Below are 14,129 nucleotides of genomic sequence, written 5' to 3'. Positions count from 1 at the left end.
GAGGCTGAGGCAGGAGGATCACTTGAGCCCAGGAGTTCAAGGCTGCAGTGAGCTATGATCATGCCACTGCACACTAGCCTGGGTGACAGAGCAAGACCTTGTCTATAGATAGATAGATAGACAGATAGATAGATTGATAAAGAAATAAATACGGAAAATTACTTTGCTTCTGTTTATGACAGAATAGGGATGAAAAAGTTTAGGTTTCATCTACTTTAACAGCAAACAGCATAATAACAAGTTGTCAGGAAACTTTAGGGAGAACTGAAGGATTAGTTTCTCGATTGCATTTTCACTGGGAATTCTTGGACATTATGGATGGTGTGCATGACAGGTAGACACAAGTCAAACTTTCTTTGCACACCACTGTTCTGGGGAGCTACTGTGTGCTATGCCTGCATGGCTGGCTTAGCAACACAGGGTGTGTTTCATGGCTGGTCCTCAGTATCCACCTGACTGACTCAGTGTATGGTTTCGAATTCTGACCAGCTCTTACCTCTGTGACTTTCTTTCGATCAATCACAAAATGATCGCAGGAGTTGATGAGACTCAAAAGAGCAACTGCATCACATTCTTCGGGTCCTCGTTTGTCTGTCAGTCCTCGGGGCATGAAGGCCTGTAGCACAGGGAGGCATGAGAGGGACCTGAGTCTTCTCCAACTCTAGGAGCTGGAGAGGCAACAGTTACTTTCCTATTTTCCCAATGATGACTGACTGAAATTCTCTTATGCCTTGAGGTTTCAGCTTAGCGTCCAAAATGCAAGTGGGGAAACAGCGTCACAGCTAAGCCTCGGCCAAGGGCAATAACTGAAGAGCTGTACTATCCCTCTGATATTACACACACCTGACATAACTGGCTTTCTGTCCTGTCTTAATGGCACTTAAGCAGAAAGCATGGGTAGGAGGCAATTTTTTTTTCTTCCTTACTGCAATTTCAGTGGCTGATGTGCTTGCTTTGGCAGCACGTACACTGAAATTGGAACGATACAGAGAAGATTAGCATGGTCCCTGTGCAAGGATGACATGCAAATTCATGAAGCGTTCCATATTGAAAAATAATTTTCAAGTATCTGAGTTGCTGAAGATTTAAAAATAATAGTTACTCTAAAGTAGACACTTTCTAAATGACTTGAGAAAGCTCAGTACAGTAGCATTAAGAGTTTGGGCTTTGGAGTGCAACAGAATAGGGGATTCTTGGACATTACGGAAGGTGTGCATGATAGGTAGACACAAGTCAAACTTTCTTTGCACACCACTGTTCTGGGGAGCTACTGTGTGCTATGCCTGCATGGCTGGCTTAGCATCACAGGGTGTGTTTCATGGCTGGTCCTCAGTATCCACCCGACTGACTCAGTGTATGGTTTCGAATTCTGACAGCTCTTTACCTCTGTGACTTTCTTTTGATAAATCACAAAATGATCGCAGGAGTTGCCTCCAAACCAGGTATAGTTTTTCTTTTCCATTATAAGCTAGGTCCTCTCTGGCATTTTCTCACCAACATCAACCAGTCTCTTCCACGTTAAAGTTTTATTTTAGTAATTATTCCCTTTCTTCAGAACTAGAAGCCAACAGAGAGGCTCTGCTGCATCCTTGCAGGGAAAGCAGTTTCTTAAAATTACACTGCATACCACCGTGTTCCATACAGGACACGCACAGCACTGAGAAACGCACATTACTGCCTCTCTGTCCTCCACTGTCTCTTCATTGAGCAGGAGGAGATGAGGCAGCAGAAACAACAGGGGCCAGATCATGCTGAGCTTTATCAGCTCTGGCAAGGAGTGTGGACTTTATTCTAAGGCCATCAGGAAGACATCCAAGGTTTTTTTTTTTTTGAGACAGAGTCTCGCTCTGTCGCCTGGGGTTAGAGTGCCCTGGTGTCAGCCCAGCTCACAGAAACCTCAAACTCCTGGGCTCAAGCGATCCTCCTGCCTCAGCCTTGCGAGTAGCTGGGACTACAGGTGCGCACCACCACGCCTGGCTAATTTTTTCTATTTTTAGTAGAGACGGGTCTCACTGTTGCTCAGGCTGGTCTTGAACTCTTGACCTCAAGCAATCCTCCTGCCTCGGCCTCCCGGAGTGCTAGGATTACAGGCATGAGCCACTGTGCCTGGTCTCTATCCAAGGGTTTTAGGCAAGGGAATGAAATGATCTAATTCCCATTTGAAGACCACAGATCCTGCTGTGTGAAGAACCGACCAGAGGTTCCCAGAGCAGCATAGGCAGCCAGGCAGGAGAGAGTGAGAGTTGTGATGCGGAGATGGAGCGGAGGATTCCTAAAATATTTTGCAGGTACAAACAAGGTGGGTAAGTGAGAGGGAAAGAGATGACAGAAGAATGATTCTAGAAAAGTGGTGGTGGGGAATGGGTGGAGGGTGGGGGGTAGAGATAAAAAGTCCTACCTTGGAACTAAATAAAAAGTGCTCCAGAGAAGTGGAAGGGTCAAGTAAGCAGTTGGATATGCGCATCTGGAGCTCAGGAGAGAGGGCAGGGCTCGGGGCACCGATTTGGCAGCCACGAGCATAAAAGTAGTATTTAACTCCATGGGTCTGGGCAGTATCACAAGAGAAGAGGGGAAGAGAAAGACAAAAGAAGCCCAGCACTCAGTCCCAAGGAAGGTCAACTGGTATTCAGAAGGGGGCTGAGCAGAGGCCGGGGAGTTGGGAGGAAAGCCAGGAGGGTTTCGAGAAGAGTGGTCAGTAGTGCTGAATGCCTCTGAGAGGTAAAAAGGACGAGGCCAGAGAACTGAAGGTCACAGGTGCAGCGGAGTGGCAGGAGCAGAAGCCAGGGTGGAGCGGGTTGCAGAGTAAGTGGGAGCTGAGGAAAAGAGAACAGGCATCAGACTTTTTTTTGAGAAGCTCTGCTGGGGATGTGTATGGGAGGCTGATAGAAAAATGGGGAGATAGCTGGGGGGAATGGATCAAGGGAAGTTTTTCTTTCTTTTTAAATCTTATTTTCTAAGCATTTATTCAAGTGTTTTTTAAAAACAGTTTTATTGAGATATAATTCACATATCATACAATTTACTCACCTACAGTGTATAATTCAGTGATATTTAGTATATTCAGAGTTGTGCAACCATCCTCACTGTGAATTTTAGAACATTTTCATCACCCCAAAAAGAAACCCCATACCCCCATTAGCTATCATCCCTCATCCCCCAGGCCCTAGCAGCCAATAACCTACTTCTGCCTCTATAGATTTGCCTATCTTGGACATTTCATATAAACGGAATCATACAATATGTGACTGGCTTCTTTCACTTAGCATAATGATTTCAAGATTCATCCATATTGTAACATGTATCAGCACTTCATTCCTTTTTATGGCAAAATAATATTCCATTGTATGCATATACTGCACTTTTTAAAAATCCATTCACCGGGTGATGGACATTTGGGTTGTTTCTGCCTTTTGGCTATTGTGAATAGTGTTGCTATGAACATTTGTGTACACGTTTTTGAATGGATGTATGTTTTCATTTCTCTTGGGTATATACCTAAGAGTGGAATTTCTGGGTCATATGGTAATTCTGTTTAATCCTTTCTGTCTTTTTAAAAAACTTAAATAAATCAAGGCACTATTTACATTAAAGCTTTTTATATGGTGATGGGAATAAGCAGGGAGGGAGGAAGAGTGGACAGTTCCTTGGGCAAGTGGAAAGGGATAAGATCCAACACACAAGTGGAGGTATAGGGCAATAAGAGAGAGACATCCTTCCTCCCCTGTAGCAGAAGGAAAAAGATGGTACACATGAAGATAGGTTGGTAGGTTTGGCAAAACATGAGGAAGTACAGTCGGCCCTCCATATCCATGGGTTCCGCATCCATGGATTCAACTAACCAGGGATGAAAAATATTTAAAAAAAAAAATAACAGTACAGCAATAAAAATATAGATTTTTTAAAAAATACAATATAGCAACGGTTTATATAGCATTTACATTGTATTATAAGTAATCCAGAGATGATTTAAAGTATATGGGAGAATGTGTGTAGGTTATACGCAAATACCATGCCATTTTATATCAGGGACTTAAGCATCTGCCGATTTTGCTATTTATTGGAGGGGGCCTCCTGGAACCAATCCCCCTCAGATACAGAGGGACTGGGCTGGGGGCATCCATCAACTCCATGAAGTGTGATCAAGGTTAGCAGCTGCGAGTGAGGGCGGAGGAATGGGAATGGGAGCTTGGCAAGGAAAGGCAGAAACTGTCATCTCCAGGAACAAGAGCCTAGAAAGAGATGTGGCCGGACCACTGGGGCTCGTGATCAAGAGTGAAATTGAAACCAGTCAGTTCCCTTGTGAGATTCTTCCTTCCTGAGCAGAAGCAGATGATGGTGTCATCAGGGCTGGGGCTGGGCCAGGCAAGTTCAGAGAAAGGAGAAAAAAGGCTGAGATAACTGCAAGGCACTGACTCTAATGATGGACCACAGAATCTGAGCTGGCTGAAAAGAAAGGCAGGAGGACTGAAGCTGCTGGGTATTGGGGAAGCAGGGGAAGCAGTGGAAGCCTCAAAGAGGTGGAAGTAGTACAGGGACAAGGAGTGGGGGCAGGGGTGTTTGAGTAAATGTGCCAAAGGCGAGCCGGATGTTAGATGCTGAGACTTCCTGTGCTGACAGGGGCCAGGATGTGAGCATGCAAATGGGAGGCTGAGGTGGTTGGAGCAGAGGATGCTAGAGTATGGAGCCCAGGAACCTAGAGGATGGGGTTGGACTAGAAAGTCTGCCGGTAACAGCAACCAAGAGGAGGAAAGAGTGGCATAAGCAGGTGGCAAGGGCTTCAAGAGTATTCCCAGGGGGACAGCAAATCCTCTGCAAACAGGTGAGGGATAGTCATAGTAAAGGGTAGAGTTTTGTTTCTTTAAGTCATTTCTCTTTTCTAGGTAAAAGTACAAGTTGGCAACTCTATGGTGGCAATGCAAAAAAAAAAATGGGGAAGAGGGTGTAGGTGAGGTGGGCATACTGGTCCATGATAGCCAAAAAATCTGGGGACCACTGATACCAATTACCTCATTTTTGAGGTTAGGGAACAGAGGCTGGCCCAATGCCACACCACAGCAGGTGAGCCAGACTCAGATGACCTGCTTGCCAGGCACTGCTCCTTCCCAGGTGCCCACCTGTGCCTGCTGCTAACTAGCATGGAGACCGACGCCAAATGTCAATTTGTGTTAGGAAGACACTTCTGACTGCCCCTCCCCACTCCCTACTGGGCTTCTGACAAACATCAAAAAGTCAAAAACGTTTCCCAATGGGCCCAGCTAATAAGTCCCATTGCTAAGATCTGAAGACAGATCTGGCTGCCTATCCCATCCCTACCTCCCCCAAGTTTTATTCCTTAGCTGAGCACTTAAGGTCCTTTCTATTTAAGTCCTCACTTCCCCTGGCTTACTCTACCATCCTCATGGCACCCTGTTGTCAAAATGAGCTGTTCAGTGAGCCTAACCTCAAACACACGTTACAAGATTTTCCCTCTATGCCTGCATTCATGATACTCGCTCTGTATCTTGCCCCAGCATCTCTTGCAGAAATCTTTCCCATAACTTTGCAAGCAGGGGTAGCAAACTGGAATGCCTTCAGGAAGCAGACAGGTAGAGGAAAGCTTCTACTTCACTGAGCTGGGTCCATTATAACAGTCCGGAACTGCCTAGATACTAGACTCTTGATCAACCAACCAATCTCTCTCTCTGCATCTGTTTATGAGGTCCCGGCTTCCACAAGACCGGATCTCCCAGCACCAGGTGACCAGCCCCTTCCTCCTTCCCTCCCAGCCGCAGGTGCTTACCTTGGCCACCTCCCAGGCGTCGACGGGCCAGCGGCCTGGCCGGCAGTTTCCCCAGTACACATCTCCATTTCTGTTGATGTGATGTCTCAAAATCTCCCGTTTCCACTCTGCGCACACCTGACACTGAGGCTGAAACTACAGGGCAGGCTGTGAGGAGGGGCCCGGGAGGGAGGGGCATCGCGGTCGGCCCGGCCCCGCCCCGCGGAGGGAACGGGACAGGGATGGGGTTGGGTGGGGGCGATGGTCAAGGCCCCGACCCAGGTGCTCACCTGGCGGGCGCGCGGACTACATCGTGAGCCGCCGCTGCAGGCGGCTCGGGGGCCCAGGCCGGGGGCTGCAGCGAGCAGGCCGCGGTGGAAGGAGTGCACCTCGCGGCCGACGAAGCCCTGCAGGCAGCTGCGCAGCAGCAGCAGGCAGTGGCCTGCCTTCACCCAGTTCTTGTACTCCGCGCAGTTGAGGCGCACGGCCAGCTCGGACAGCCCCATGTCCGGCTCGCGCCTGGGAGGCCGCGAGGCGAGGGGCGTGGCCGACAGCAGTACGCAGGCGCGGGAGCCTGGGCAGTGCCTGAGGCAGCTGCGCGGGCGCCGTTGCCCCGGCGCGGCCCCGCCTAAAGGCGGGGATGGGAGAGAGCGCCGCTTGCGCGACTGACCCAGGGGCGGGGCGTCTAGGCTTCCGGAGCATGTCGGCCCCACCCCACTTAGGTGAGGGCAAGTAAGTTTTAAATACTTTGGTGCTTGCCGAGGCAGCCTGTACCTGGAACCCTTTGGCTCTGTTCTCTGTCCTCCAAACTGAGGCCCTGTGAGACTCCGATTTCGACTTCCTCTCCTGATGTACGGGCACCTGTTTTAACTTCTTTAGTGTAGAGATGCTAGAGTGCAGTGGCGTCATCATAGCTCACTGCAACCTCAAACTCCTGGGCTCAAGTGATCCTCCTGCCTCAGCCTCCCAGGGTAGCTGGACTACAGGCACACGCTACCAAGCTGGGCTACATTTCTTGAATTACATATGTTCTTTCCATTATACAACACTAGAAAGTTAGCTAGTTCCTACGTCCGCAGATTAACTAGCTACAGCAAATCGGGGTATTAGCGAAACTAGCCAGGATATTAATATCCTGACTGCCTGTGTACTGCCCACCTGTGATGTGCCTGCAGCGTGCCAAGCTGACATAAAGCTCAAAAACCTCCGCCACTGGGCCACCTAGCAGAGGCAAACAGGGAAACGCATCACTTGGATTCTGGAGGGCTGCACAGCTCCAAACCAGGTAAGAGCGTCCTGAAGCGTGGACTAAAGGTTAGATGATGATTATCTAGTACTCTTGGTTATATGATAATTAGTGTTCCTTGAACAGGGCAGTCTCATTTAAGTTCCAAATAAGTGCCACAGAGGTCAGAAGGCAGTGGATTGTCAACTCCAAGTGACAAGAGGTCAGGTCAGTTTTAGTTGCTTTTAGTGAACTTTTTGAGCTTCGCAAACAAGTCAAAATTGTGTCCAGTCAAAAGGCTCCGAGGGTAGAGTTTAAACGTTGAAGCCTTCCCCTGACTGTATGGTTTACAGCAGAAAGGCAGTGTTCAGGGAGCACTGGCTCTGGACTCAAACTGCCCCTTCTTAGCAGTTTGATCTTAAGCAATCAATTTGACTTCAAGAAAATTACTTCATTTCTCTGTGCCTCCATTTTATCATTTGTAAAAGGAGGATATTAATATTTACTTGATAGGATTGTTAGGATTAAACACACATTGGAATAATTAGAACAGTGCCTGGCACATAGTAAGCTTTTAGTTATTAGCTATTATTTTATATTGACTTAAATATGCCCTTTCATCATATTCTTGCACAAAGTATTTTAACAAATCACTGGCCACTTGGAAGTGGAGGCAATTTATAGAAAATTGTGAGCATATCATGGCGTTCCTGGAGTTGTGCAGCACAGTGCTAGCTGGCCTTTGCTAACCTTGTCTTAATAACCTCAATACTAAATCTATCTTAAGTAAATTCAAACCATACTCCTTAGACGCACTGTCCATTCCCATCAAACCAAATGAAAAAAAAAATTCCACAAAAAACAATGAAATATACATTAACATTTCTCCTTTCTGTCCCTTGAATGTAAGTTCTCTTAAAATTTTCTGTATATTGATTTTGTATCAAGAACACCTGGATGATAAACCAGAGTATTATCCAAAATATCCTCACGAAAATTGACTAGAGAGAGTTGGTAGTTCTCTGAAACTTGTATAGATTTTATTTATTACTGTAAAAACTAAAATCACATTGAAAACACCTTAAAGTCCCAAATCATCTATTAGGGAAAAATCACTATGGGCATCCAGTTCCTTGATTGAACCTGGGTAACAAAAGAGGCAAAAGACATGGTTTGTGATGAAACTTACGATTCAAATGCTAAATGTTTTCAAGCTTTAATAAGGTATATACCAATTCCAAGTACCAAGCATAATATCAAAGTTCAAATTAATGGGTTTACTCTTAATAAGCATCAAAAGCAAATTCTGTTAGCTGATTCCTATCTTTTGATTTGCACAATGCATTCAGAGATGAGTTATAATTAGGAAAAAAGAGTGTCCACTGAATGCACTATGTGTAAAAGTGCAATAAACATTTCAAAACCACACATAAAAGAGAAAATACCCGAAAAGTTAACTCTATTAATAAATTTGAAACAATATTATCCTGCAGATAAAAATACATTTCTTATATATACATGTAGATTACTACATGAAAGAAAAGGATTCAGCTCCAAATAGAAAAGGGCTGACACTTGATAAAGACATTTTAGATTGCCAAAATGATGTGATTACCGTTGTAAGGAGAACTGAAAACAGAAGAATAAAAAAGTAAGTTAAAGAAAGGATAAAAGTTTAGTTACCTGCTTCTGAACATTGGCAGAGTTGGGTGAGAAGCAGGAGATGAAGGCAGAAATAAGACAAAGAAGAAAGGCAAAGAAGGCCTCAGCTCTGATTGGAAATGGAATCAAGCAAAGTTGATATGATACAGTTGCAGTGAGATGCTTGAAACTAGAATTTGGTAGTTGACAGTTATAGAAGCTCAATTAAATCATCTTAAAGTGGATTTAGATAAAGCATCTACAATTTAATGGAGAACCAGTAAGTATTACAATGACCAGGTAACTCAGCATGGTATTATAATTTTAAAAATGTTTCCAAATAACATCAAGTCTAGAAGACCTTTGCATCAGATCGTGCTCTTTGAAGCTTAAAAACTCCCTAACTGGGAGAGACAGCATGGTGCTCCAAAAAGAAACCCTGGTGAGATGTGTCAGTACCCAAAACTCCATTTGACCCTGGACAGGCCCTGGATCTTGGATTCTTCAAAATGAGGGGATTGGGCCAGGTTTCTTCCAAGCAAAATATCCTATGATTTTGTTGACAATGAATTAAATTGAGATTGTTTAGAACAACCCCAATTGTGGTGGGGAAGGCAAGGAGGAGAAGTTAAGCAAGATAAAGAAATGTCACAGAAACTTCATATGAGGGTAGAACATTAAAGTTCTTTGTTTCCTAATTAATGTTGTATGCGGAAGTATCCTGTAAACTAAATTTGCCTAAGAGAAAAGTTCCCACATCCCTAACAGATGAGAATAATTTCATTATTTGGGGTCTTTGATCGACACGAACCACTTACTGTCTCTTCTCAAAGACTAGGTTCTTTCTTTTTTACCCAAATCCTACACTGAAAGACAACCGAAGCACTAAATGTTAACCACTAGTCACGTTAGGAATGTTCGAAGAAAATATATTAACCTTAAAACAAAGAAGCAGATGTTTTTGGCCAAATTTCAGACATGTATTATTAGGAATTAATTACTGGCCCCCACCAGGTTAAAGATGAAGGGAGGCCATAAGAAGTCTGTAGAGCTTATACACACACAATTGAGTGTCACTGTTTGTTTGGGTTTTTTTTGTTTTTTTTTTTAACCTAATTTTATTAAATATTGCTTCCTTGGGATGTGTTTACAACAACTCCCAGAACATTTCATGTAAGATTCAAAGTGGTCATATTAAAATACAGCTTCAATATAAAGTTGATCACAGTTTAACAGTATTCAAAAATGACAGACCTGCCTTAAAAAAACAAAACAAAAACCAAAAAAGGACTATTACACCCAAAACATAAGAAAACAATTAAATAAACAAGATTGGCATTCCATAACTTTATAGTATAAAACAGAATATTAAATCTATTACTGGCAAGCGGACAGTGATGTATTACCTAGCTTGAAATGTGTCCCATTTAAACACACAAGTTCACTATACAAAAGATTGATGGTCTTTTTGATGAAAGAAGTGCACCCTGAAAATTTCTGCCAGTTTAGAATATTTAGCTCTTAAAGTCAAAAAAAAAAAAAAAGTCCTTTTTCTTTTTTAAACTGAAGGCTGAATTCAGATTTTTTTTTGTTGTTTTGTCTCATTTGTCAGCCTTCCTGGTTTAAAAACAATAGTGTCTATGGACGCCCACCAGGGGGCAGTGTAAGATTAGCCATTAAATCACGAACAGCTGCAAATATTGTGCATTCACCTGCAACAGAGAAAAATGGTCATTAGCTATTCGCAATACAGGAAAGATGATGTTAACACACCGGTGGGGGAAGGGATAATTAAATCTAAAATTAGTAAGAACTTTAAAGATCAAAATAAAACAATTTTTAACTGCCCAGATTATAGGGAATTAAGCTATGGTGTTAAATATCAGATTATATTTGGTTTGGGTTTTGTTTTTCTCTCAGGGGTAAATTTTGGGCAAGTCCCAGTTAGGTTTGAATTTAAGAAGATATGCCTAGAGTTTCTGTCCAGAAACACTGTAGCATTGGATAAGCCTTTGAAGTTGGGCTTTATGGCTTCTGACTCCTTATGCATTTTGGATCTAATGAAGAGATCTAGTTTATATTTATGCATTAGTTACAACTTCAGTGGTGTCCTTCTAATGTTATATTAAAGGCTAGATAAAAATGTCTATGACAGCGCTGTCCAATAGAACTTTCTGTGATGATAGAAATGTTGCATATGTGTGCCATGGCTATCGAGTACTTGTAATGCAGCTCGTGTGACTGAGGAACTGAATTTTAAATCTAATTTAAATTAATTTAGATTTAAATAGCCACGTGTGGCTGGTAGCAGTTATATTGGACAGTGCAGGTCTATGACATCTATTGGAATTTTCTCCCAAATTTCGAGGAAATGGTCAATTTCTGGAGTTCAACATTAAAATCAATTAAATATAAAAATAAAGTGATTTTTTTTTTTTAAAGATAGAAAGTCTCACTCTGTCACCCAGGCTGAAGTGCAGTGGCATGGTCAGAGCTCACTGCAGCCTCAAACTCCTGGGCTCAAGCAATCCTCCTGCCTCAGCCGCCCAATAGCTGGTGGGACTACAGGTGTGTGCCACCTCACCCAGGCAAAAATAATTTTTCTTAAAAGCACTTCACCAGGGGGGAAGTGATGGGTGTGGGGAGAGGGGAGGGAAGCTGAAGTATGGCGAAACAACAATTCCAAACAGGATTTGTTGGTGGGGAGGGTGCTGATGATTCATCCTCTCAATTTCCCCTTTGCTCAGAAACCAAATACTCTGTGTCTCTTGCTTCTTGTAAATATTACAAATATTTAAATATTATAAACCAAAAGCTGGATCCCTTCCATTAGAGCATGGTCTAACACTACAGTGGCTGAAAGTGGGAGAACTGAAGACCGCATGTGAATCATGGCCTTCTGGCAAAGGGCAGGATGTGCAGTGATCCTGTGCAAGTTACTGCCACCCTTCTCTCCAACTACTGGAAAATTAAGGTGCAGGAAAAAAGGAAATCCAAAGGTTTGCTCAGCCCAAGGGAAGAAAAAAAAAATATAAAATAAAAAAGGAAAAAACACTTCCAAAATATCTCAACAATTTCTTAAATAAAAAGAGAAATGATGTTTCTTTTTTAAAAAACACATTTTCATTATTGATAGAAAAACTTGCTTGATCCCAATAGGATCAAAACATTTTCTTTTGGATTTTAAATTCCACAAGACATAATACATAAAAACACATAATAAGATAATGATAGTAATCTGCTTGTGAAGGAATGTTGTTTATTATCAAAGTTCTACTGGACTGCTACTTTGAGAATTCTGAAAGCTTTAAACTTTGTTTCTTGAGTACTAGTTTTAGCTGAAAGAAGAGAGAAGTCAAAAGATGAAAGCAGAAAATTTTACGTAGAAGAAGTTTACAACAAAAGAAGCATACCCTTCTCTACTGCCCAGTGTATTTCTTATAAAGTGAGAACTTGCTTATGTATAGAATATGGGGAAACAAACAGCTAAAAATATCATTTCTCTCATGATTCCTATTTCTAGTAAAATTTTGACACTGTAGTACCTAAAAATGTTTCAGAGAACAACTTTCCCTCATTTAAAGACATAATTCTGTAATCAAACTATTCTAGACAGAGAACTTCCTTAATATTAGAAATAAGAAAAATTTAAATTTAATTTAAATTTCCTTAATATTAGAAATGAGCAAAATGGAAGAAAAGTTCTCTTTGCTGAGCTTTATCTTTTGTAACCCTAAATTTAGCACTGCCAGGAGTTACGTGTTAAGTGTAGGCTACTCCAGTATTGAAGGGACCTTGTTTATCTTTCTAGAAACATTCTGGTTTCCTTGGAAATGTTCAGTTTGAGAGCTTCATTGTGCACTTGGTGAAAAGGTTCACTTGCACCCACCTGACACTTATATAAGAAGCCCAAAAAAAGCAGTGATGCCATTTGTATCAGCGTTTATTCTTCACAAAACATTTAGAAGATACAGAACTTTTAATGGTATTATTCTATTCATGATTGAACCATGAAATATGAGAAACCAACATGCATTTCAACTTTGTGATGTACAGAGTGGCAGGTATTGATGGTAGGGCAGGAATTCACAGCCATGGAAAATTCTATCATCCTAACCTAGGGCTTTGTGGCAATGTGTGCTATAAATACAAGCTTCTGGCATTAGCAACTGGGTCAGTCCCAATAGTAAATCACTAACCAAAATAGAGTCCAGGCAGCAGAGAAATGGACAAAAATGAAGAACCAGTGAGAAAGGAAGAAAGCGACAGGCAGACATTAAGAGGGCCACAGCAACCAGAGCTCTATTACTAGGACTGGGGCGTGAAGTGGGTAAGGAGGGAGAAGAGGAAAGGGGAAGAGAGTCTCTCTCAAAAGAACTTTGATAACATATATGCAATAAAATATTATCTACTGGTCATGTACCTTGTCGTGGTGGATTCATCTCTGCAAACCTCTTCAGAATGTTGCTGACCATCATGGGAGCAGCAACAGAAGAGTTCTGCTGTCTGGGAATGTCTGCCTGCTGGGTTGTACCTGAAGCCATGTCATAAATGATTGGAACTATAATACTAACAGGTTCTTGGGGAGGGACCGATGTTTTCTGAGTTAGCTGAAGCTAGAGACACACAACACACACAAAGAGAATAAAAACATAAGAGCATAAGAAAATAAAGCATCTGTCTAAACTTATCAAAGGTACTATCATTTACTGTACTTTAAGATACAGTAAGCAAAAGAAAATTAAACATGACAAGAAATGTGACAAACAATTGAATATTATGGTTAAGATGCAACTGTGTCACACAATTACCTAGTTCAATAAAGTTCTGTTCTTACTAAAGGAACCAGGATCCCAAGAAGTCTAAACTAAACAATTAAGGAATCCTGGCCCATATTTGGCAGCAATAGATAATTTATGCAGTTATTCAAAAGTTGCTCTATTATCCTCACATGACTTTTTCCTCAGAAGCTCTGTACATACACAGATGCCGGGTGGTACTTACAAAAAATAGCATTTTGGATTTCAGCACCACAGCAGGCGTCCCAGGGGGTGCAATCGGTGGTGCGCTGGGAGGGATCGTCAGGCAAAACTGAACGTTCCATTTTAGCTGTGTTGCCTGGTCAGGGAACTGTTTTTGGGGGAAAAAATCATGATAAAGCCATATGAACATTTAAAATCATATTCTAATAAGGTGAGTCTAAAAGGTTAGAATTTTATTTTATAGCCTATTATTAAAAGAACATAAAGTTGATAACCTATTTTTTCAAAAGAAATATATACATGAAGTTGCTAACTCAAAAGCCAACTCTGGATTTATGTAATATGTTCCCCTTCCTTCCCTCCCACTTCATTAATTCCCAAGGCCTATGGATTCAGCTTCTGCAGTGTCTCTGACATCTATTCCCTCCTCTCTATTTTCATTGAGGCCACCAAGCTCAGGGTTTCATAACTTTGCCTGTGGCCCCCCAACGGTCCCTTTGACTAGTGGCTGCCTCTCCCAGTT

General features: G+C 42.4%; 2 protein-coding genes across 2 annotated transcripts in view; both read right to left on the bottom strand.

Moving 5' to 3' along the window:
• Positions 1–6,358, bottom strand: part of LOC105808437 (chromosome unknown open reading frame, human CXorf38) — a 17,850-nt gene extending 11,492 nt beyond the window's left edge. The window contains exons 1-3 of the mRNA XM_012642087.1: positions 6,049–6,358; positions 5,780–5,914; positions 497–616 (exon numbers count right to left, since the gene is read on the bottom strand). Of these exons, the coding sequence (XP_012497541.1) occupies positions 497–616; positions 5,780–5,914; positions 6,049–6,264 (471 nt within the window). The 5' untranslated portion in view covers positions 6,265–6,358. The remainder of the gene's footprint in view (positions 1–496; positions 617–5,779; positions 5,915–6,048) is intronic.
• A 3,598-nt stretch (positions 6,359–9,956) lies between these two features.
• Positions 9,957–13,753, bottom strand: LOC105808454 (mediator of RNA polymerase II transcription subunit 14-like). The gene is made up of 3 exons (XM_012642109.1): positions 13,629–13,753; positions 13,048–13,240; positions 9,957–10,336 (listed from the first exon to the last, which is right to left on the bottom strand). The coding sequence occupies exons 1-3, from the start codon at positions 13,638–13,640 to the stop codon at positions 10,263–10,265; spliced, it is 279 nt and encodes a 92-aa protein (XP_012497563.1). The 5' UTR covers positions 13,641–13,753; the 3' UTR covers positions 9,957–10,262.
• Positions 13,754–14,129: the final 376 nt, after the last annotated feature.

This window comes from Propithecus coquereli, unplaced genomic scaffold, assembly GCF_000956105.1.
Source record: "Propithecus coquereli isolate 6110/MARCELLA unplaced genomic scaffold, Pcoq_1.0 Scaffold173, whole genome shotgun sequence".
Classification (NCBI taxonomy): Eukaryota; Metazoa; Chordata; class Mammalia; order Primates; family Indriidae; genus Propithecus; species Propithecus coquereli.
Note: the sequence above shows the minus strand (reverse complement) of the source record. Positions and strands in the feature narration are given on the sequence as shown.

Coding starts and splice junctions, on each gene's coding strand:
- LOC105808454 (XM_012642109.1), bottom strand. Junction 10,337..13,047: donor GATGAATCCACCACGACAAG/GTACATGACCAG, acceptor TCTCTGTTGCAG/GTGAATGCACAATATTTGCA.